General features: G+C 39.0%; 1 protein-coding gene across 8 annotated transcripts in view; it reads left to right on the forward strand.

Annotated features, from left to right (window-relative positions):
• The window catches only part of tead3a (TEA domain family member 3 a), a 48,697-nt gene extending 24,741 nt beyond the window's left edge, over positions 1 to 23,956 (forward strand). Inside the window, exons 3-14 of one of the 8 annotated variants that reach the window (XM_077204748.1) lie at positions 4,605 to 4,669; positions 5,645 to 5,707; positions 5,826 to 5,888; positions 7,476 to 7,487; positions 8,996 to 9,124; positions 10,440 to 10,483; positions 10,568 to 10,632; positions 10,708 to 10,844; positions 12,270 to 12,443; positions 12,585 to 12,728; positions 12,843 to 12,995; positions 20,855 to 23,956. In XM_077204748.1, the coding sequence (XP_077060863.1) occupies positions 4,605 to 4,669; positions 5,645 to 5,707; positions 5,826 to 5,888; positions 7,476 to 7,487; positions 8,996 to 9,124; positions 10,440 to 10,483; positions 10,568 to 10,632; positions 10,708 to 10,844; positions 12,270 to 12,443; positions 12,585 to 12,728; positions 12,843 to 12,995; positions 20,855 to 20,968 (1,163 nt within the window). In that variant the 3' untranslated portion in view covers positions 20,969 to 23,956. Of the gene's footprint in view, positions 1 to 4,604; positions 4,670 to 5,644; positions 5,708 to 5,825; positions 5,895 to 7,475; positions 7,488 to 8,995; positions 9,125 to 10,439; positions 10,484 to 10,567; positions 10,633 to 10,707; positions 10,845 to 12,269; positions 12,444 to 12,584; positions 12,729 to 12,842; positions 12,996 to 20,854 lie in introns of all 8 variants that reach the window. The other 7 variants (XM_077204749.1, XM_077204750.1, XM_077204753.1 and 4 more) reach the window with 7 other exon arrangements.
• Positions 23,957 to 24,390: the final 434 nt, after the last annotated feature.

Below are 24,390 nucleotides of genomic sequence, written 5' to 3' on the forward strand. Positions count from 1 at the left end.
CCACATGACCATGAAGCATCAATGTATCTGAAGTACTTAGATGTATGTTAATTTCTAGGCCACATCTCCTAAAGTAGGAAGCAACTCCTCCCCTACACTGACAATCTATGTTTTAAGAATAACTTAAGAACTTATGGCCACAAAAAACCTTAAGACAGCAAGTCTATCAAGTGTGCCATTCAGAACATGGTCATTGAAGATCTTTGGTAGTAATAGTAAGGTTGCAAGGTAGGGTCCCACAAAGGTACCCATGTGTATTACCATCATGTCCACAAGCAAAGCACATCATGACACCTGTAGTAACGGGCCTCTAGTTTCCCCAATGTGATTGTTTCTTGGGATATTATAACTGCACTGTAAGTCACTTTGGCCAAAGGACTACTTGTAAAGATGAATAAACCTATCAAGTGACCTTCATGGATGACTGTACATGCCTTGTGAAGCTAGATGCTTCTGTGTTTCCGATTTACATCCCAGATTTCTTTCTGCTTCTCCTTGTCATGTCCTCCTTTCATCTCTATGTATTTGTCTATCTGCTGACTTCTTCCTCACTCCCTTCTACAGACTCACAATTGTATCTGTCTTTTTTCCTCTTCAAGCCTCCCAGGAAGTGCAGCATTTCGTTTAGGGTCGTAAACGCGCTATTTGTGGGCTGGGGGGTAGTTAGGTGCCCTTTGAAAGCTTTTGGCTGTGGATCAGGAGTTCAAGGCTGCTGGGTACGAGCCAGAGTCTCTCTATCTATCAGAGTCTCCTCTGTGTGTCTGGAACTGAAGATGTTTGCCTTCTCTTTTACACATGTTCTGTCTATCACTGTCTGGATGATTCTCTCTTACTCCGGCTGTCTGACTGGCTAATCCTCTTTGACATTCGCTTGTGTTGTCATTTCATCAGTAATAGATAATTAAATTAAACTGGAGAGGCTCTAATTTGTTCTGGTTGGTGTGACAAAACACTGGGCATCTCTTGTATCATCTTGGCATCAAACACTTACTCCAATCAAACTTTTAAAGAACAACTGTTCAACCTATATTGGTATTTAAATAGTCGAGGCTGATATGTAGAGAGCTTCTGTGTATATACATGATCTGTGTAATTTCTGCATTAAGGGGGTTTTCACAATGGAGGAAATCCCCTTAATGCAGAAACTAGGGGGGTTTAGCATTAAGGGGGTTTCACACACAATTAATTGTATCGAACCCCGGTTTTTACGTCATAACAAGCGTGCACGGTGCATGATAAAAACAGAACTCGGGTCAATATATTGTGTTTTGCTATTAATTTGGTGTTATTATATGCAGTACAACACTTGTGTCACAGAGTGAACGACACTTGTGTGTGTCACATTGAACGGACTCTTTAGAGGAGAAAGCTAAGTTTGACGCAGACTGCACTTACTCTGCATAATTACACTGTATGCTCCCTCTCGCTCATATCCTCGGTAACTCATCACCCCATTGTCATCCCCTACTTGTGTTTTGGCTACACGTCATCTGCTAAAATGCATGCACATGTTGTTTCACTTCCAGTCCATGCCCGAGTCGGAGTTTCTTTCACATTTACATGAATCTCGCCACAGTTCCAGTGCAACCAAACTCAGATCAGGTATTCTCAGGTCCGGTAGCCTGGTGCGCTCATTTGTCCAAATGACAACTTTCACATTAACAATTCTTCATGTGAACCGTGCTCTGTTTTGAACTAAGCTGCCAGTGGGAAAATTCCCTAAATTGTATAAAAAGGTTTTTATTGAGAGTCCCACCTTGGCCCTTTCTAACAACATTGGCTCAACCAATGGTATGAGTTTGGGGTGGGACTATCCATTCTATATGACCAATGAAAAGAGGAGATTGTTTAAAACTTCTTTTTAAATCTTTGTGATTGATGTCAGCGCCACTAGTGGCTAATATATATATTAGTCTATTACCACAAATAATGGATCTTTTTCCTGAATTCTTCTGTCCCATGTAGAGAAACATGATACTTCATTTATATTTGGATTGACTTATCACAAATCTCTCTATTTGTTTGCACATTCACAATGTCCAAACATGTTGTTTGCTGGTGACATGCGAGTATATGAGTCCCTGGTGTTATATGGCTTGCGGTTAGGGAGCAGGGTTTCCTGTGTTGGGTCCAGGTGGTCCGGCTGTCAGTGAGTGGGATGCCAGAGGGAGAAGGGTGGGGGTGTCAAGAAAGATTCACAGTTGAAACTTTGCACAGCTGTTCACAAGGTCAACCCTTTATAAACTGTGATGAAATCCTCTTTATCGCTTTACCTCAATGTATCTTACTTGTTTCCTGTCCCTTTTCTCATATTAATGCCATTACACAAACAGTTTTATTATTGTACTCATTTAATAAATCGCTCTTTGTATGAAAACATTTGTCCACTCAGAGCAGCTTGATTGGTCAAGGCCCTGACACATGGTGGCCCTATTTTTTTTTGCCAAGTCACCACCCATATCACCTGACTCATCTGTCACAAGCCTTGTCTTTCAATGGTCTATTAATAAACTAATGGTCTCATAGGAGGCTTTACACCCTACTGTGATATTGCTGGTGGAGGCATTACTGCATTCCATGTGCTTTTCTGTGTATAGGAGTCTTCGTTCCCACCAGCTTTATTTAAGCTTATTTATTGTGAAGAGAAAATCCACAATAAATCCAATTTATTTATCCAAAGTGACTTGCATTGCATTAATCTACACGTTACATTTGTCAGTTAATGTTCCCTGGGATTCGAACCCATGACCTTGTGGTGGTGGTGCAGTGCTCTTCCAGCCAAAAGCTATTTCTTAACATGTTTTATGTAATATAATGCACTTTATTGTGTTCTAAATGTTCATATCTGTTCAGTTACATTTAAGGGTGTCACGATTTCGATTTTAAATCGAAATCGATCGAAATTAATTCACAATCTCGAACTTCGAATAAAAAAATGGAATCGTCGATGCTGCCATGCCCCCATGTCACGTCCGGTCGGCATGCCAAGTGGAAAAAAACATGTGTGTTGAAGTGCTGCGAGTCTATTGTCAACCTCCTCTAACTTAGCTACAACTGCTGATGCAGGAGACCCATCGACAGAACTTGAACCCACTCCTCTTTCATTGAAGTCGCAGGTGTGGACGTTTTTTGGATTTCCAGTGAGTTATGTTGACAACGTTCGCGCTTCAAAAAAGCCACAGTTTGCAGACATCTCAAGTCTCGTGGAAGTTCCGGGAGTCTCCCTGATGCATGCAAATTAGTTAAAATCTCCCGGAATCTAGAGTGAGCGAGCAAGAGCGTGCATGCGAGACAGAAAAAACTGTACTCCAAACTGTATAGCGCGCGCACTGTAGAGAGGGAAAGAGCGAGAGACCTTGTGTGTGTGCCTCATGAAGCGCATGTAAGACAGAGAGCATCCTGATTGGCCAGTTTCGGCTTTAAAAAAAAGTAAATGTAGAAATCGAGAATCGAATCGAACCGTGACCTTAGAATCGAAAATTTAATCGAATCGAGGATTTGGAGAATCATGACACCCCTAGTTACATTATAAATAACAGGTCTGCCAACTCTCACGCATTCAGCGTGAGACTCACGCAATTGACACTTTTACATGCTCTCACGCCACGCATCCATTTTCTCACGCAAAGAAAAATCGCGGAGCAAAGAGGACACGGAGACCGACAGACTAGACAGAGCAGGTTACTTATGATATAAAAAAAAAATCAGCTCTCAGATTCTGTCAATTCTATTACGAAATTCAAACAATAAAATACCATTTTGGCACTTGTAAATGTGACGTGACAGATCCCTAGCGCCTCAGTTAAAGTGGCACGTGAACCGATCATCTCTACTAGCTAATAGGAAATAATCATGAATGAACAATGTTGAAAGATACAGTACAACTTACCGAAATGTATATTCCTCATACATAATATCGATTAATGAGTATTTTTAAACCTCGGAAAGAGGTCAATAAAACAGCAGGAGAACAATTATGTCACATAACATTTACCTCACATAACAGGACCTCAGGAACCTCAGGAAAGCCATTTATCATAATATATAGCATGTTAGTTGGCTAGAAAAAACAGCTAGATTGTTTAGCTAAATATGTATAGGCCTACTATATTACATATTTATTACATTTTTACTTATATCATTAAATGAAGTTGTTACTTTAATAAAAAACACATATTAATTTGAGTTATTTTTAACCTTAAATGATACTACCAGCTGATAGGGCTCTCTGTATGTTTACAGCATTAGGTGAGATGGGTTTTTTTTTCTTGAGAAAAATTTACGCCTATCTTGTGTACCTAATATTTATACCTAATGAGTCAATATTGAATCAAATCACAAGAATTGAATTGAATTGAAATTGTGAAATTTGTGCCAAGCAATAAAAAAGCCCCTTAGCTTATCACACATTGTCAAATGTTGTTACTAAACCTAATAAAATTAGCTACTAAAATGTTTTGACAAGCACAATACACTTATTGTGATACATATTTTTTACATCCCCTAATCCAACACCCCCCCCCCCCCATCCCCCCCCCCCCCCCCCCAAATTATGATGTACAAAATTTTTGCTAATATTGTGTTTCTTATTGATTCCTTTCCAGGTCGTAATGAGTTGATAGCAAGGTACATAAAGCTGCGAACAGGGAAAACCCGCACACGGAAACAGGTAATGTGATAGTGTTTCTAATACCACTTGTTTGAATGGGTACAACAACAGAGGTCAAGACAAAGGTTATGACCATATTCTGGTTCAATTACCGTACTTCATGATACCTGTAATTGATGCAGTCATTAATTCAGTGTTTTTTTGTTTGTTCATAATACAACTTGATTACAGTAGCTATGCTAGATAATATATTTCTGTTATCTATGTTTTGATTAAACTATAGTGTCTCCCTGCACCTTGTTTGTGATAGTACTTAAATTTGATATTTGATATTATAAAAATAATTTTTTGTACGAATTTTTGTTTAGCTGATTGAAATAACAGTGAACTCTATACTGACAACTATTGGTGTGGATGTTACAAGTTCTCGTGGCATTTGTGAGATTTTTTTCCCATCACACTGTTCACGTGTGTTTGTCACACGATTAATTTATTATTTTTATTATTATTATATGGTATGATTCATTTGAGTTAAATTTAAACATGTTTGGCAAAATTATATTCAGTTATTTAAGCGTGCAACTGGGAAAAATTACATAGTGCAACTTTAATATCAGACTATAAATATAAACTTACTCTAAAAAGTGTCAGATCAGTGTGATAAACAGAGTATGCCTATATATAAAATCGGGTTCACACTGTACAATTTATCCATGATTTGGCCCATCTGAGACAAATTTTGAGAATCCTTTTATTTCTAATTAAATTGAATGAATTAAACAGCTCATAAACATACGTTATCACTGGAAAAAAAACTGAAACAAATAATTGGATAATAATTCCACGTTTAACAAGACATTTCTCCTTTTAGGGGTCTAAATAAAGCCCCATTGAACCTTTATTCTTATTCTAGTCTAAGTTTCATTGGTATAGTCTTAGGTTCAGTGGTCACTTAGTTGTTTTGACAGATTTGTTGTTAAGATATACAGTATATGTTGGATGATATCAAATGTCTGTGGCCCTGTTTTGCCTCAGGTGTCTAGTCACATACAGGTGTTAGCCAGGAAGAAAATGCGGGAATATCAAACAGGCATTAAGGTATGGCTGCGGCGCCACCTGGTGGCTTCTTTTTTACTCACTGTCTGTTCAATGTCTCTCTTATCTTTTTTCTTTTTCCCTGCCTTCCTGTCTCCCTCCTCTGACTTCCTTCCTGCAGGTGTCTAGCCATCTGCAGGTTCTTGCGCGGAGAAAATCTCGCGAGATTCAGTCTAAGCTGAAGGTATGCGCTTCACTGCTCTGCTCTGACCTGTGCTGTTAACTGTGTTCAGAGTGCTTTGTCTTTTCCTTATATCACCACCAAACCTTCCTATCTGTAACACGCCCTCAGTGTTATAATAATTTCTGATGACTTGAGCATGCAGGTAACTTTTGTTGTGTGCATGTATTCATTGAAACAAATACATTGGATGGAATGATGGAATTGAGCAGTATGCTTTCAAAGTAATGGCTTCCTCTGGTGGCTGACTGAATATTGCATCACCTTCTAGTACTGTAACTTCTGTTGCTATGTAGTAGAACCTGATTTCACCAAGTGCAACATGTTCCTGGATTAACATCTTTGTTGCTCCTGGAACAACATTCCAATCAACCAATCAGATTTGAGGTTTACAGTTTATGTCAAGTTTAGGCTTACAACCAGTGTTCAGTGCTATTCACCATCTTTTCCCTCTTATTTTAGGGGTAAGTTATGGTTACGTACAGTATAGAGGTATGGATAGGGTTAGGACAAAATTTTCGGACAGGAATGTTGTTCCAGAATCGACAAACTTTGTTGACCCAGGAACGCATCTAACTCTGCAACATCAGGACGTGCTGCTGTGCATGCAATGCCTGATTGAACCAAGAAGTATTATTATTATTATTATTATTATTATTATTTGCTCCTATACTCTAAATTATCTTGACCTGCATAACTCAAACCTCTACTCATCTCTACTCTTTTCCTTGTGATTTAAATGTATTCTCCGTTTCAGGGCTTACGTTTATTGATGCATTGCACTACCCAAATTTAAATTTGGTGTAGCACTACTTGTTTTGTTTTGAGTAATGACTTCTGCTTGTATCATTTTTATTATAGAAAACACAGTCAGAATATATAATATATAAAGTCAATGTGCATAAAAAATGCAAGTCAAACAAAAAAACAAGCAAAATCAGCATAGACCAGCAAACCACCATATGATGGTTGTCTCTATTAGTTTTGCTTTGTGTTCCCACACCATTACCCATATGTATTGATTAATTGATTGATTGATTCATTGATTGACCAATGAAATTTCCAGCAGAAATGCTTTATTATTCCCACCATTCTTTGATTAATTAATTTATCTATGCATTCTATAATGTCCAAAACGATTTTTTCATCAGAAATCCTTCTTTGTTGACGCATTATATACTGCACAATAGTTATTGGTGTATTTACCGTTGTTCTATAAACATCCTTATTTGATACATGAATAGATATGATACAAACAAGCATATTCAGATTTTTCGCATGGTTAATAATTCGGCTGTTTTCAGCCGAGTCTGGTAAGAGGGGAAGTAAACACATGACCTCCTTAAAGATGTGAAATGGAGAACTGTGATTGTTCTTTCAGGAAGTCATTGGTTCACTTTGTTCCAACAGTGTGTGAAATGGGCAATGAACAGAGTAGTTGAAGAGAGCACAATTCTGCGGTATCAGAAGAGAATGCACAGGCCTCTTGGCATACCTGCAGTCAGAGTCATTTGATCAGTGTGTCATCTGATCTGTTTGTCGCTGCAGCATTTTTTTTTTTAACAGTTTCTCTTCCTTTCAATTTTTTAGGCCATGAACTTGGTAAGTGAAATGTTTTGTAAGTCTGTTTTGCCTGCAGTGCTTAATGCGCACCGACGCCTGCAGACGCTCAGCTTTCTCTGATTTGAGCTTCAGTTTGTGCAGCTCGATGCTTTGGCTGCCGCCCGTCTCACAGGATGAATTTAGCTACCACTATTGCTGTTTTCCATTTCATTTTTGGCTTAAATATTTGTTTTTTTATACCTGCAAACTCAGAACAAATTATTTTGAGAGTTGTATACTGTCATTTCATGTGAGGGTTTATTACACTAATTAATTTTTTTTTTGTTATTCTCTCTTTTGGACTTAACTCTTAAAGATATTTAAAGAAATTGAAGAAATTTGTTTACATCTGAACAATTCATCTGGTTTATTTATCACTTTATTTCCTGGTTGGGACAGACTTCTGTCGCCTTCATTCTGTCTAATTCTTTGTCTTCTTTCTCTCGACTGAACGTTTAAGCTGTTCAAGTGTTCTGTGCTGTTATCGTGTGTAATAATGTATTTTGTTTTGGTGGCTGGATTCAAATGCAAGCACAATATTATGCATCACAAGTGCTCTCATAAGCATGATTTTTGCATGTTTGTCTAAACCATTTAGCATGTAGCTTGCACTAAAATTACAATTCACAGGTTTATGGTTGGAAAGATTTTTTTTTGTATTTAGATTTTTGAAAAAAGCCTCTTTTTCTCACCAAGGCTGCATTTTTTAGTCAAATACAGTTTAATACAGTATGAGTAGTTAGTTATATTGTAAAATATTATTACAAAATAAAATAACTCTTTTCTATTGTAATTAATTTAGAATGTAAATTATTCCTGTGATCAAAGCTGAATATTTCAGCATCATTAATCCAGTCTTCAGTCACATGATCCTTCAGAAATCAATCTAATATGATAATTTGATGCTCAAGAAAAATGTATTATTATTATTATTATTATTATCAATGTTGAAAACAGTTCATGCTGTTCATATTTTTGTGGAAACATTATCCTTTATTTTGGGATTCTTTGATAAAAAAAAAACAAATATTTGATATTGAAATCTTTTGTAACATTATACAAGCCTTTACTGTCAATTTTGATCAACTGAATGCATTCTTGATGAATAAAAGTATACATTTTTCTTTAAAAAAATCCTTACTGACCCAAAACTTTTGAACTGTAGTGTATATATCATTGAAGTCTGTTTTTCATTAAGATTGCATATTATCATATACTAAAGTAAGCTATTATTAGTGTTTAGCAATACTAATACACTTTATTATTGTTATTATTAATGTTATTATTATTAATTTATTTAAATACATTTCTTGAAAATTTCTTCATTAGGTATATATAATATAATATTTTGTCTGTGTATGAGAATAATTTATTACTATTAAAACAAAATTCCAACAGTACAATGCATCTTAGAAGTGGTATTATGAAAGTTCTGAAATTCCATTCAATCCTGGGTAATTTCTGATCATTTTTTTTTTTTAATGAAGTCCTTGTTGCGTCTCTCTCAGGATCAGGCTTCCAAAGACAAAGCCCTGCAGAACATGGCCGCTCTGTCTTCCGCTCAGATCGTTTCTGCCAGTGTGATGAAGAGTCAGATGCCTCCTCTTCCTCAGCACCCCTACCCTCCTCCAGCCAGGGTTAGTTCAGAGTCCAAGGACCATTCACCTTCAGTTCCCTTTCAGTCTCTCACGTTCGACGTATTCGACGTGTCGACTGAATGGGATCACTCTTATGGAGCCTGTCATCCTCGAGTACTGTTAAAATGAGCCAATGCACATTGGCGTGCGAGATCTGCATCTCACACTCCGCCCCACGGCGCCGGTATAAATACTGAAGTGGACAGTTGTCTTTAGCTTCGGAGCCGATCGGTTTTCATGTCGATGTCTCCGAAGAGTGTTGTTATATTAAAACGAGCGAGTGTGTCGCCGCTTCTTCAGGAAGTCTCTCCCGGTGCTGGTGGTTCTACATCGCAAATGCAGCGGTGGTCGCGAGTATTCTGAGCTCTCAACTGCTGTTTTAACAGAATCACAATTCTGTGTAAAAATTGTGTTTGTTTGTCTGACAGCCGGTTGAGGGCGAAGACAGTGAGTGCTTCACTGGTACAGGCTGCACCATCCCTGCCAGTGTTGCCGCGATCATTCCCCTGTGTGCTCCGGCACTGCTGAGAGTTTTCATTTCCTGAAAGAGCAACATGGGGTTGTGTTTGCGTCTCTTTCAAGATGTCTTTCCACCCGTGCGTTTTGTGGATGCGGTCGTTCCCTGTTCCTCTCTGACGGTCACAATTGTTGCATCACATGTTTGGGATTAACAAACCCAGTCCATATATGTATTCTCCACATGTTACCTCCCTTCGGGCAGGATGTGGATTCCGCACCGGATTCCTTTCCATCGAAAGAGAACGCTCTCCCAGTGGTCTTGTGGAACAGCAGTGACTTTCCTGCCCTAAGCCCTGTCCCATCTCCGCCTCAAAAGAATGCAAGGGGATCAGGAGGCTTCTGTCTAGGCACTGGAAAGTGGCAGCACTAGTGGTCGTTTTAATTGGGATCCCAATCTGTCGACTACGTTGAACGTGAGCGACTGAAAGGGAACGTTTTGGTTACGTATGTAACCCTCATTCCCTGAACGGAAAAGCAGACATAGTCCCGCCGCCACTATTGCTGGACCACCGCTGACTCCGTGCTCCGTTCGGCTCCTTGTCGAAAAACAACTGGTGCGTGTATCCACTTCCGTATTTATACCCGCACCATGGGGCGGAGTGTGTGATGCAGATCTCGCACACCAATGTGCATTGGCTCTTTTTAACAGTACTCGAAGATGACAGGCTCCCTAAGCGTGATCCCAATCAGTCGACTACGTCTCGGTTCCCTCCTTCAGTTAACAAGGGTTACATACGTAACTGAGACGTTCTCTAACTTAACCCTCAAACTTCCATTGTTCTGTTTTGTTGTGTAGTTTTGGCCCGGCCCCATCCCAGGACAACCTGGACCTTCTCAGGAGTGAGTATCTCAACGAAACTGATTCCTGATGTAATCAACAGTGTTGCTGTGAGAGCCTGCTGATCTTTCTCTGTGTTTTTCTAGCATCAAGCCCTTTGCACCAAACCCGTACTCCAGCCTTCAGCCTCCACTGCCTACGCCCATATCAAGTAAGAGCAGTGCTGGGATTATATCTGAACTCAGACTGACCCAGCCAGGCCTAAACCAGCACGTTTTCTCCACAGGTTATGAGCAGTTGCCCACCTCCCTCCCCCCGACCAGCACTGCCATGCCTGTGTGGCAGGACCGGACCATCGCCTCCGGTAAACTCCGCATGCTGGAGTACTCTGCCTTCATGGAGGTCCAGAGAGACCCTGACACTGTGAGTGAGCATTTTGCTGAGATTATTGGAGACACCGGTCAAGATGATGGCGTTCTCCATAGCGTCAATACCAAGATGGGTGAAACGTAACTAAGAAGATACATTTATTAAAATTGAAAACCGTCAAATTTGAAGTGTCACTTAAGGACACTCTAGGAATGTCAGTTTACAGCTTTTCACTCTAAATTATAAGATGATTTGTCCTCTTTACCTCCAAAAATGGTACATTTAACAGTATTTTAAAAAATGTAAGGTTAGAGATCTATTAAAGTTTTTCTTTATATGTAGTAAGGGTACTACAATTAACTGGTAACCAATTAACAGATTTTTACGGTTGTATTTTAAGGTAAAAATGACATTTTTTTTTTACAGTGTTTTATAGTATTTTCAATATTTTGAATTGGCTTTTATTTTAAGCTTTTTATATTAATTTTAGCTTGTTTTAGTAATTTTGCCCCTAAAGGGACATGTTGGTGGAAAAATGAAGTCAGTGGTTTTGCGTTCTTTCGCAAATGTTTTGCGTTTCCCCGTGAAACTTCCCTCGCAAAACACAAAGTTTCTTGGTGAAATGCAAACGTTTTTGCACAGGGACACAAAACATTTGCGAAAGAATGCAAAAGCGTTGACAAATATTTTTTTTCCTTCACCATGTCCTTTTAGGGGCTCCGTAATTTTATGTGCTTTTGTCATTTTGATTAGGTTTTTTATCTAATTACCTTTAATTTACTTTTATTTCAGTTATTGTTTTAGTAATTTTACTTATTTTACTAATTTTATTTAGAAGCCACGACAACATTTCTCATTTTCATTTACATTTTTTAAGTTTAAGTTTTTCATCTAAACTGTATATTTTATTTTATTTCAATAATTTTCAATAACACTACTAGGGGCCATTCACACACAAAGTGGGGGTTTTTTTCATTCCACTGCATTACTTTTTTCATTGTTTTTCAATGCAAACACTCTTGATGGCTTTCTAAAATCAGGGTGTTCATGTTAAAAGTAGTTCAACTTTTAAAAAACACTTTAGTTTAGATCAGAGGTCTTCAATCCTGCTCCTGGAGGGCCACTGTCCTGCAGAGTTTAGTTCCAACCTGCTTCAGCACACCTGCCTTTGTATACAGTATTCAAGCGATACTGAAGAGCTTGATGAGCTGATTCAGGTATGTTTGATTAGGGTTGGAACTAATCTCTGCAGGACAGTGGCCCTTCAGGAGCAGAATTGAAGACCTCAGGTTTAGACCTTGCGATTTTTTTTTTTCCTTCCGCTACCCTGGGTCTTTAGTTTTTAACAGCAAAAATGCATTCTGTGTGAACCGGCCCTTACAAGACAAAAACATACATAATATGTTTCAGGAATGGCGACGTTCCATGCATTTGTTTTAAAGCGCATTAAATGTTACTTCTTCACCTGTTAATCCACAGTACAGCAAGCACCTGTTTGTCCACATCGCCCAGACAAACCCCTCATACTCAGACCCTCTTCTGGAGGCTGTTGACATCCGTCAGATCTACGACAAGTTTCCAGAGAAGAAGGGAGGGCTGAAGGAGCTGTATGAAAAAGGCCCTCAGAACGCCTTCTTTCTGGTCAAGTTCTGGGTGAGTTATTCTGTTAATCTGTTCTTAGAAAATTGACAATACTGAAGACCTAGTGTATGTTATTAGTTTGTAAATTGATATGTCACACATTCATCTCTTTGTATAGCTGAGATAAGTGATTTTTTATGTAATCTGTTTCAGGCTGATCTGAACAATAGTAACGTTCAGGATGGCGCAGGCTCGTTCTATGGGGTCAGCAGTCAGTACAGCAGTGCTGAAAACATGACCATCACTGTGTCCACTAAAGTCTGTTCTTTTGGGAAGCAGGTGGTAGAGAAAGTTGAAGTGAGTTCACCATTTATTCATAATTAGGCAGCTGTGTTTTTGGAATACACTGTAGATGGTAGAGGTTTCAAAGAAATAAAATCAGCATCTATAGTTTGCCTTTTTGACCCCTAGACAGAGTATGCTCGTGTGGAGGGCGGGAGGTACGTTTATCGGATCCATCGCTCACCCATGTGTGAATACATGATCAACTTCATCCATAAACTCAAGCACCTGCCAGAGAAATATATGATGAACAGTGTCCTGGAGAACTTCACTATACTGCAGGTAAGCGAATGAGAAAACAGGGCATCATTCTGAATTTAAAGGAATACTGTTACTTTTGGCCCTTTAGCAGTTAACAAATAACGCCATGCATTTTGTGGAATAACATTGCTTTGGTTGTGCTTTGGCTCTGTGTGACTATGCGGATGAATATGGTTATCCTACTGCTCATAAAACATTCACTACTAGGCTTAAGAGATAAAAACTAGTTTAGATGGAAAGGATCTCAAGCTGACTAGCTGAAGATGTTACTGTAGCTTTACCATTAATAGACACGGTACCATGAAAATAAATTCCTGCACAGCACTAAAACAACCATAATGAAGAAGGATTGACTGAGTATTGAACAAAAAAGTTACATAGTGCACCTTTAAGATTGGGCCATTTCCAATTCATGAGTGTGATTTCGAATTGAACTGGCCACATTCCACAAAGGACGTCACATGGAGAGCCTGAGTGTACAAAAGGCTTGTATTACATGCCAACAACTTTGTTGTCTTCTGGAAGCTGCTTTATTTGTATGTGCGTATGTAGATAAGAGCTCTGTTCTAGCTTGATTTTCCCTCAAGGGATAGATTTGAGTGTTTGATTGGTGCGTGTTTGGCTTTCGAGGGAGTTGGATGCTCTCATAGCGATGCATTTGCGGTATAAAGCTCTGTTCTTGCTTGATTCTCTCTCAAAGGGAGAAGGCAGTGAAGGGAACTCTTCTCTCGCTTGGCTCTTTTTTTTAGAGATGACAGTCAAGTGTCTGTACCTCACGAGCTAGGCTAGTGGGGCTCTGCACACCATGAAATCCACCCATTCTCTACTCAGCAGCGCTGCTAGAGTGTGGTGTTGGGGTCTTCCTTCATGGACCTGCAGGTGTTTTCCAATGAAGGAGTTAAAGAGGTAGATAGTGCTTTATTCATATCTGTCACCCTCTCTAGGTTTCTGGGCTTGGAGATTACAGCAGACACAGATTATGTCTGCTTGCTTCTCTAGGAGGACCCTGCTTAATGCTAACATCCTGCTTTTGCAGGGGCTGAGGCACAAAGCAAGAGCGTGGAGTCGCAGTGAGATGATATGATCTGCTATTTTATCTGGTCCAGGGCAATGCTGTTGTTCGTATGCTCCTCTAGAGCTTAAGTCTAGAGAATGGACTAACGTTAAGTGAGAGTGTGACGTCAAAGTGATATAAGGCGATTCGCTTTCTTATCTGGTCCAGAGTAGTGCTGTTGTTCAGCATGCCCTCTGATGTAAGGTCTGCTGAATGTCGCTGAAGCTGTTGGTCACAGTGAGATGATGCAACCCGTTCACTTTTAACAGAGGGTTTGTTAGGCAGAATGTGGTGTTCCCTAATGATTTGCGAAGAGTAATGGAACGGACGCGAGTAAACGCTGGTGCAACCTGCTGCCGCCGCCCGCATTAACCTCTTATCTTTTAACTTTCAAGGCTCGCCTTATGGTTCTATGACCTATTCGGACAGTGTAACGTTAACTGCATTCATTCGAAACATTTTTACGATCTGTCGGCACTACCTTCACAATCTTCACAGTTAGCTCACCTGTTCTGTTCTGTTTGAGCCTCATCTTGCGTTTTCACGCCGCTTAAATCTCCATCTATAATGAGGGCCGTTAGGACATACATCTTGTTTGTCTGTGTCTGGCTCTTTCTACTGTCTGTTCACCTGCTAGTGACGGGTTTGCTTCAGTATTCGGCCGTTGATCTGCTCCGGCTGCGCTGTCCCCTGCCTGGACCTGCGCCGGGGGCTTTCCACCTTCATCCGGACATCGCCTTCCAGCCTCGTCCGAGATACATCCACCGAGGGTCCCGCCAGAATTTCCACCACAACAGCCCAACAGTAATAAAGTCCATCTTGTCCAGCTCTCGTCGCCCTCCACCAACCGGGCTGTCGACCACAGTGTGTTAGCCCGCCTAGCTCGGTCGGCTAGCACAAACACTAGCTGTGACAACACTGCACTCAACTTCGCTCTGCTCAACATCCGCTCACTGACAGACAAGGGACATCTCAATCCAGGGCCTCATCTCCGATCGTAAGCTAGACTTTCTTTGTTTAACCGAGACATGGCAACAGCCTAACGACTTTTCTCAGCTGAATGAATCCACCCCTAGTGGGTTTGTTTACATCTGTCAACCCCGTGGCCCAGGCCGGGGAGGGGTCTTGCGATAATTTATTGCGAGAAGTGGAAAGTCTCGCCGGTGTCCGCGCCTGTCTCTAGCTTGTTCGAATCTGCTGTCTGCATGTTATCTGGTCCCACCCCAACCATCATTGCTACGGTTTACCGCCCCCCTAAACTGAATAGGGAATTTTTTAATGATTTTACTGCTTTTCTCACTCACTTATCTTCTCTCTCACCAAACATAATACTGCTGGGTAATTTTAATATCCACATGGACAATGTCAATCTACCTCTTACTAAAGACTATAGATGCCAACAACATATTACTTTTCCAACACACTCCAAAGGACATACTCTGGATTTAATCTGCTGTTCTGGTGTCACCCCTTCAGACCTTACAGCTGTTGAACTCCCCATAACTGACCATTTTCTCCTCTCATTTACAGTGAAACTCACTCTCTCCATTTCTAAAATACCACGCCTTATTTCATTTCGGAATATAAAGATCATCAATCCTGCCACTCTCACTTCAAATATCCACTCCTTCTGCTTCCCTGACACTCACAATCTATCCCCTCCTGACGATCTGGTCTCTCACTACAACACTGGACTCCATAATATTCTTAATTCCCTTGCTCCGTTAAAAACTAGATCTGTTTCTTTTTCCATCTCCGCCCATTGGTTCGCCCCCGATCTTCGTCGCATGAAAGCCTAAGGTCGGCAACTTGAACGTCTTTATAGACAAACTGGTCTCACTATTCACAAAGAAATGTACAATAACCATATCCTATGTTATAAGGACTCTGTTGCTAGCACTAAAACCCACTACTACTCTACTATAATCATTGCAAATAAAGGAAACTCTAAGTCACTGTTTTCCCTACTTAAGGCGAGACACTACAGGTGAATAGGGTATTTTTTTAACTAGCAGATATCACCATGAAACTTTGCCAGTTGATTACCTACATTAAGATGAGAAAAAAATGTATTACAAGTTTTCTGTAATTTAATGTTTAAATATGCAAATTAGACATTATCTAATTAAATATGCCCAAATCTGCATATATTTTAAAAAACGAAATCTGAGTATTGGATAAAGCCAGGTTCAAAATTATTTTTTCATTGTGTTCACATATTAGATGGGAAAAAAATTACAGAGGGATTTATGGATATCTACTTTTGTTATCCTGTAAATCAGAATATACTGCCAATAGCCTTAAAAAAATGATTTTCGACATGTTTTTTGGAATAAAATGTTATGTAAATCAGGCTAAGAATAATATATTTACAAATTCCTCTGTAAATGTCTTCATAATATAACTAGGTACAAGACTGGAAAGTTTGGTGTATATAGGTGCTACTGACGTGGAGATTTCGGACTTGGAGTGAGAGAGAAAAGTCATTTTGAGAAAACGGGCTTTAAAGAATTAGCATCAGCCAATGAGATCGCGCATTTAGAGTAAAATCCCCCCTTTTACTTTCGCGATTGGTTGCTGATAAAAAGGAAATGACCATATTTGGATCCGGCAGTATTGTACAGCAGAGAGCAAGCTTTCTAACGGTGTGTGTGATGACGGAGTGCAGATCGCGATCGCGGAGCAGAAGGATGATTTATAACGACAACTTTTGATGAGTTTATGAGAAATCTACAGACGCAAACAGGCAAAGTGTTGTAAAATAAAGACCTAAATGTGTATTTCTGACTTTTTTTCACCACAAGTCTGAAAGAAGACATGTTATTGAAGACAAATATCCTAAAATCTCAAAATTGACCAGTGAAAAAAAAACGATGTTTTTGCCTACCGTGTCTCGCCTTAACAATATCACCCAACCCCAGGACTTTCTCCACCCTTACTTGTATACAACATCCTTCTGCAACTCCATTATGTCATTTTTCTCTGAAAAAATCTAAAACATCCACCAGCACCTTGGATCTATCCATCACCTCAGCATCTCAGCCAACTTTCACCCATTCACCCATTTATTCTCCTCCTTCCAGCTCCCCACTATTTAAGAAATCACAGATTGCATCAGGAAATCCAAGCCTTCCACTTGTCAACTTGACCCCTTTCCAACACAACTTGTTAAAGCCTGCCTTCCCTCCCTGGTTACCCTCATCTCTGCTATCATCCACTCCTCTCTCACCATTGGAACTGTCCCTACATCATTCAAAACTGCTGCCATTACCCCAATTCTTAAAAAAATAGGTGCAGATCCCTCCAACTTCAACAACTTACGTCCTATATCCAATTTACCATTAATTTCCAAAATCCTTGAAAAAACAGTTGCCTCTCAACTTCATCTTCAACTATCCAACAATGTCACACCGTCCTCCTCAACAGGTTATCTTCCATCGGCATCACCCACACTTCGTTAGACTGGTTCACATCTTTTCTCTCTGGCCGCACTCAGTTCGTTCAATTTATGTATTTTAAATCCTGTCTTTCTCCCGTCACTTCAGGTGTGCCCCGGGGCTCCGTTCTGGGGACCTTACTTTTCATCATTTATCTCCTTCCCCTGGGCAATATCTTCCGCAAGTTTAACATTCAATTACACTGTTATGCTGATGACACTCAGCTCTTCCTTTCAACCAAACCCTCGTCCACACTCCCCCCCACCTCCCTTACTGATTGTATCTCAGAAATAAAAACCTGGTTTACTCAAAATTTCCTCAAATTAAACAGTAATAAAATTGAGGTTCTCCTCATTGGAACTAAATCCACTTTTTCCAAAACCGACAGCGTTTCTCTTACTATTGACATTACTTGAGCACATCCCTTTCACCCTCCTCCCTGGTTAAGAGTCTGGGAGTCATCCTTGACAGAACATTATCTTTTCAGCCCCACATCAATAACATTTCCCGGTCTGCCTACTTCCATCTACTAAACATTAATCGCCTCAGCCCCTCCCTTACCCCCCACACTGCTGCCGTTCTTGTCCACAGTCTCTTCTCGTTTGGACTACTGCAACTCTCTTCTTTTCGGCCTCCCTCACAAATACCTCCATAAACTTCAACTGGTCAAGAATTCAGCTGCCCGCATCATAACTCGAACACCCTCCATTCACCACATCACTCCTGTTCTCAAACAGCATCAGGTCCAGTTCCATATCCAATACAAAGTTCTTCTGTTAACATTCAAGGGCATCCACAACCTCGCCCCCCATATTTGTCTGATCTCCTCCAGGGTCCAATCAGGGTCCAATCAGGGTCCCCCCCCCCCCCCCCCCCCAAAAAAAAATATCTCACTTGATGTAAATTACTCAGCCTCTTTCTATTGTTGTTTTATTTTCTATTTTTTGCTTTGGCCAAAGGTAGATATGCATCTACACCTCCTTGCTAGAACTGTAGGAATGGGCAACCATCAGCCAATGAGGGCAACTTGGCAGAAAGTAGTTGAGAGAGGTGCTACGGCCCTCACTCTCTTAGTAGCCCCTTCTGGTTTACACTGGAGGTAGTAGATTGATGGGAATATGAGAGTGTAGCACTGTCATAGGCACTCCTCTCTCAGTGCTCCCTCGCCAGATCTATTGAAAGCACTTTTTTTCCTTATTGCTATTTCTCCTTCAGGAGGATTGAGGGTAGAGAAGACTGCTCTCTCCTGAGGACTCTTCTAGTCTTTAAGGAACGGGATGCTTAATTATATGCTCCCTTCACTTAGGTTGCCTTTTAGATGAGTAGAGCTTGAAAGCTGAGATTGAGTATGGAAACTTCACTCTCTCACTTTTTTGTCTTCTGCAAATTATAATATTGGGTATTGAAGCAGGATTATGTTCCCTGTAATTGGGTTGATCTCCATCCCCAGGTTCCTCGAAGGTCGGAGCAAAGTTTTGCGGAATAGTTTGTATCACACTTAGCGACACATTCTGTGTTGCCTCTCTATTTCATTAATCTGGATATTCTTGGAAGCTGATGAATTCTCCCTTAGGCTTGTATTCAGGTCTGGTAGGGTGATATGTAGAGTTGCTGTGAGCGACTGATTCACTGATCACCTGGTTCAGCTGCCAGATGTAGTACTATGGAATTATCCGAGGCTATGTCTATAGTCTGCCCTGTCAGCTCTGCTCTTAGGGGCTCTGGGTTGTCCTGTAGCTGTGGCTCAGACTGGTCTAATGCGGTAGTCCCCGTTTCAAAAACGGTTGAGCATGGAAGTTTCAGGGCTTTTTTCCTAGCGGCTATAACACTGAGCTAACTTGTGAGCAAGGATGTGGTGTCACAGGATGTGTTCTGATTGGTTGCTGATTTTTTAGGTTACTCTGGGTCTAGGTCCATCAAATCCTTCAGTGCTTTAGTCTGACAAGATTGTGCTTGCTGACATTCAAAGCGCACAGGCAGGCACTGGTCACCATGGGGTAATAGGTATTTCCATCCCCCATAGCATCAACAACTGATGCAGTGTCAAATTCCCTCGAAATTGGAAACGTCTTAAGCCAGGTTCAGGCTGTCAGTTCTAATCTGATTTTTGAGCATATCCGATTGGATAAATTCGATCATTTAACAGTCAATAATTAAGATTTGAATCCGATTTGGACTGACAATGTGAACATTGCCTTAGGGTTCCGTATGAAACTCCACTTCCCTGATGAGAAAACGACACTCTGCGTTGTGTTGCCATGCTTCTGGTTTGCCTGTGCGTCTTTCTTCAAACAATTCAAATCTGAGGACTTGTAAAGCAGGCATTCTTTTATAAGCTCAGGGGCTCCATGCGACGTCGTCAGACTGCCGGCGGCCAATAGATCTCACATGTGCTTCAGACACCGTCCCCATAGCATTAGCAACTTATGCACAGTCTCGTTCCTTTCTTAGGGACCTTAACCCTAAGACGTTTGTAATCAGTATGATTTTTTTTTTTAAAGAAATAGTTTTATCCAGGAAGGACACATTAAATTGATCCAACATGACAGTGAAGACAACATTGTTAGAAAATACTTTTTCAAAAAGTCTGTTCTATTAAACTTTCTATTCATCAAATAATCCCGAAAAGAAACATTTTTCACAGTTGCCACAAATATTTTAAGCAGCACAACTGTTTTCAACATTGATAATAATAAGAAATGTTTCATAATCAGCAAATCAGCAAATTAGAATGATTTCTGAAGGTTTATGTGACACTGAAGACTGGAGTAATGATGCTGAAAATTCAACTTTGAGTCACAGGAATAAATTACATTTTACAATATTTTCCAATAGAAAACATTTATTTTAAATTGTAATAATATTTCACAATATTACTGTTTTAACTGTATTTTTGTTAATATAAATGCATTTAAAAATCTTACTATCCACACATTTTTGAACGGTAGTTTATTTGTAAGCTCAGTACTGTCAAAACACAGCTATGAAAAAAGATTTCAGTTTTGCTATTGGACACCAAAAAAAAAAAAAAAATACATTCTTAGCAATATTGAATCAATACGAATTTTTGTGTATAATGATGTTTGTCTCATTTTTTCTTACTTTCAAAATTTTTTTTTTTTTACAATACACTTGTTACTTCAATTCAAATAAGGCACCGAATTTGACTTCAAAAACATTATTAACGGTGAGTATTGATTAAAAATGCAAATTAGGAAAAAAATCCCAGATTCCAATGAAAGTCATTTATCATTATGGTTGTAATACAGTACAAATAAAAATGTATTTCCAAGCGTATGTCAGTGTTAATTTACTGTTTTAATGTCAATTTAGTGTTACTATATAGTCTTCTACCACAGTTTTCCCTAAAGTGTTTTTCTCCTCCCCAGGTTGTCACAAACAGAGACACACAAGAGACTTTGCTTTGCATTGCTTTTGTGTTTGAGGTGTCTACAAGTGACCACGGAGCACAGTATCACGTTTACAGACTCGTCAAGGACTGAATGACCGCTGTGCCCAGACACCTCCAGACGCTGGTCATCGAATACGTACGAACAAAAAGAGGAAAAGAAAATTAGACAAACCTGAAGCTCATAATCACAATCATGGACAAAACACAAACCAGGATCCTCTGCACTAGGTTGTGTTGTATATTTAGTCTTGTTCCTTAAAAGGAAAAGAAAATGTACTTTCAGGGATAAATCTATTTCTTTCTTTTTGCTTACCGTTTTGTGAGAGGAGAGGTTTTGGAAATCTGTGGTGGGTTAATTCTGATTGTGACCCTTGTCATGTTTATGGTACTAGACTCTGAAGGCACAAAGGCCTTTTTAAAAGTGATCGTAAGCGAATGGGAAAGGAATGCTGGTTAATACAAGTCTTTCTCTAATCAGGAACTTTATGATAGCATATGTTTGTTCTGATTGTCCTTTTTTCACAATCTTTGGACACAGAAGTCTGCTACCTCTGACCTTTGATCGGGGTTCAGATTGTGCTCAGTAGGATGAGAAAGTCTTGTAAATAGGATTTTTTTTGTATAGGAAAAGACACTGAATGTTTGTTGTGATGGAAAACGCAAGTTACACGAATGTTACACATTTTTGCAAGTTTTGCTCTCAATTTGGCTTGATTTTCTTGAAAAGTGCAAATGTGTGAGTTATATCTACCTCCTGGTGTTACAGAAAGTGCTTTTGGAGCATTTTTACTGCAGCGTTTTGGTCTAAAAAATGGAAGCTTGTTTCTGCCATGGAACAAAAAAAAAAGTTAATTGCAACATTTTATCTCACAATTCTGAGATAAAAAGTCAGAATTACGAGATATAAACTCACAATTGTCCGGAAAAAGTCTGAATTGTGAGGTATAGCACAATTTCGAGGAAAATATCTGAAATATCTGATTAAGAAACACTCAATTGTGAGAAAAAAAAGTCTGAATTATGAGATATACTCGAATTTGTGAGAAAAAAGTCTGAATTGCAGCATGTAAATTGTTTGTGAGAAAAAGTTAGAACTGTGATAAGAAAAAGTGTGAATTGTGAGATGTAGACTCGCTTTTGTGAGAAAAAAGTCTGAATTACAGCATGTAAAATTCACAATTGTGAGAAAAAAGTTAGAACTGTGGTAACTCACAATTGCGAGAAAAAAGTCTGAATTGTGAGATATAGACTCGATTTTTGCGAGAAAAATTCAGAATTGCAAGAATTTTTTTCATTCTGAATTGTAAGATATAAATTGACAATCGCAAGATTTTTTTTTGTATTGTGATAAAAATTACAATTGTGAGAAAAAGTCAAATTTGTGAAAAAACTCGCAATTGTCAGAATTGTGAGATATAACTCGTGGAACCTAAACTTGTGGAATTGGAAAAAGTTTGAAATGTAATAACTCATAAATGCCAGAAAGTCAGAATTGTGATGATAACTCGCTTTTGCAAGAAAAAAGTCGAAAAGTCTAAATTGTGAGATATAAACACAATCGCGGAAATTTTTTCAATTGTGATTAAAAACTCACATTTGCAAGAAAAAGTTCAGAATTGTGAGACCTAGACTCGCTTTTGCATGGAAAAAGTCAGAATTGTAAGATATAACTCACAATTGAAAGGAAAAAGTCTTGATTTGCATAATATAAATGTACAATTGCGAGAAAACTGTGGGAGAAAAATGCAATTGCGAGGAAAAAAGTTAGGATTGTGAGAAGAGTCAAAAAAAAATTTCTCCCTCCTGGTGGAAACAAGCTTCCAAATAAAGCCATTTTGCCATAAGGATTATTGTGAAAGACAGTACATATGCATGGTTTTTATCGATTGCCCTCATTTTGAGTGCCTTATCACTTTTGTGTCTACCTTCGCCATACTGGCGAGTAAGCAGGAAAATTCAGTAGATCAGGTTACATAGTCCAAAGCAAAAGAGGGCAAACTGACTATTTTATAATGGGTTTATAGCAAGACAAAACAAATCTCAGCATCTAACACTTGCCTTTAATTTCTCATTGTATTTAATATAAGAACTTTTTGCTAATTACATCATTGCCAAAGCAATTACACTTAACTAGGTGCTTGAGTATTTCCTAACAAAAACATTGTATTTTAATGTAAAATTGTAATATTTCAGTTTTTCTCTGATTCTTTTTTGAGTGTGGTAAGGCATGTAATTGGTCAACAGGGGATTTTAAACAGCACAAAGTGAAATTAACATTTAATTCCAAATCAAAATGTGCAATAAGATCCGGGCCATTCCGATCCACGTGTTCTCAGGTTCTTTTAGTAATGTAGAAACACTCTAGGTTTGGAATGTTAGCATATACAGTATGTGGATTCAATACTCTTTTTATTTTTTATGATCCACACATAGCATCCAGCTTGGTGTTGATTTTTTATCGATTTTTATTTCGTTTTTTTAAACCCACAATCACCTTCAGTGGTTAGTACATATGGTTTTAAAGACGAGCGCCTTGACACTGTGTCGGACGTAATCAGTGACAATCATCTGATTATTTATGGCATCATATTTTGGTACATTTGTATGCATTATGAAGAGCACATGTTGCATAATGAGGACTGTTTATTTAGTTGTACATTGAAGACTAATCTGTAATATCTTAACCAAAGAATCGAATGTGAACAGCATCCCCCACAAAACCCAGTCTTGCCTTATTGTGTGCTTCTACGACATTTTAAAAGAAAAATCATACTTCTGTGTGAGAGTGTATTTGTGCACTTGAGTGCATGTGTGTGTGTGTGTGTGTGTGTGTGTGTGTGTGTGTGAGAGAGAGAGAGAGAGAGAGAGAAAATAGAAATTAATTTCGAAATTCTACAATGTATATTTTAAGATTGTTACAGGAAATGTTTTTATGTCTATTCTCTTTTTTTCATCTTTATTTTTATTTGTTTTTTGCTTTGTTCCAATATAATTGTTGTTCTGGTTAAAATTAAATGAGGGTTGTAACGTCTACAGTGTTTCATGTATTTGCCAATTAAACAATTCATTTGACATTGGAGCCCTGGAAGCTAAAATCTCACCATTAAATCCAACAAAAAATACATTTTTATATCATTAGGATAATTAATATAGGGCAACAGATGTGACTATATATAATTGCACTACTCTTAATGGGGGACATTTAACTGTGTGTATACATTGGGGAAAAACATAACAAATACTAGCATCATTATTAACTGGACAGGCATTTGATTAGATTTGGAAACATCTAAGATAATGATAGTAAATTATGGAGTGCCACAAGGATCTGTGTTAGGACGTCTGCTATTTTCAATATGCTGCCACTTGTTAATATTATAAGAAAACATGGAATTAGCATCCACTGTTATGATGATACTCAGTAATATGTTTCATCAAAACCAGATGAAATCGTCTCGGGTTACGACTGTAACCCTTGTTCTGTGAGAAGGTCCCTCTGAAGTATGAATGAAA

This window comes from Siphateles boraxobius, unplaced genomic scaffold (genome assembly GCF_051911475.1).
Source record: "Siphateles boraxobius isolate OS27281-9 unplaced genomic scaffold, OSU_SipBor_1 50, whole genome shotgun sequence".
NCBI classification, from domain to species: Eukaryota; Metazoa; Chordata; class Actinopteri; order Cypriniformes; family Leuciscidae; genus Siphateles; species Siphateles boraxobius.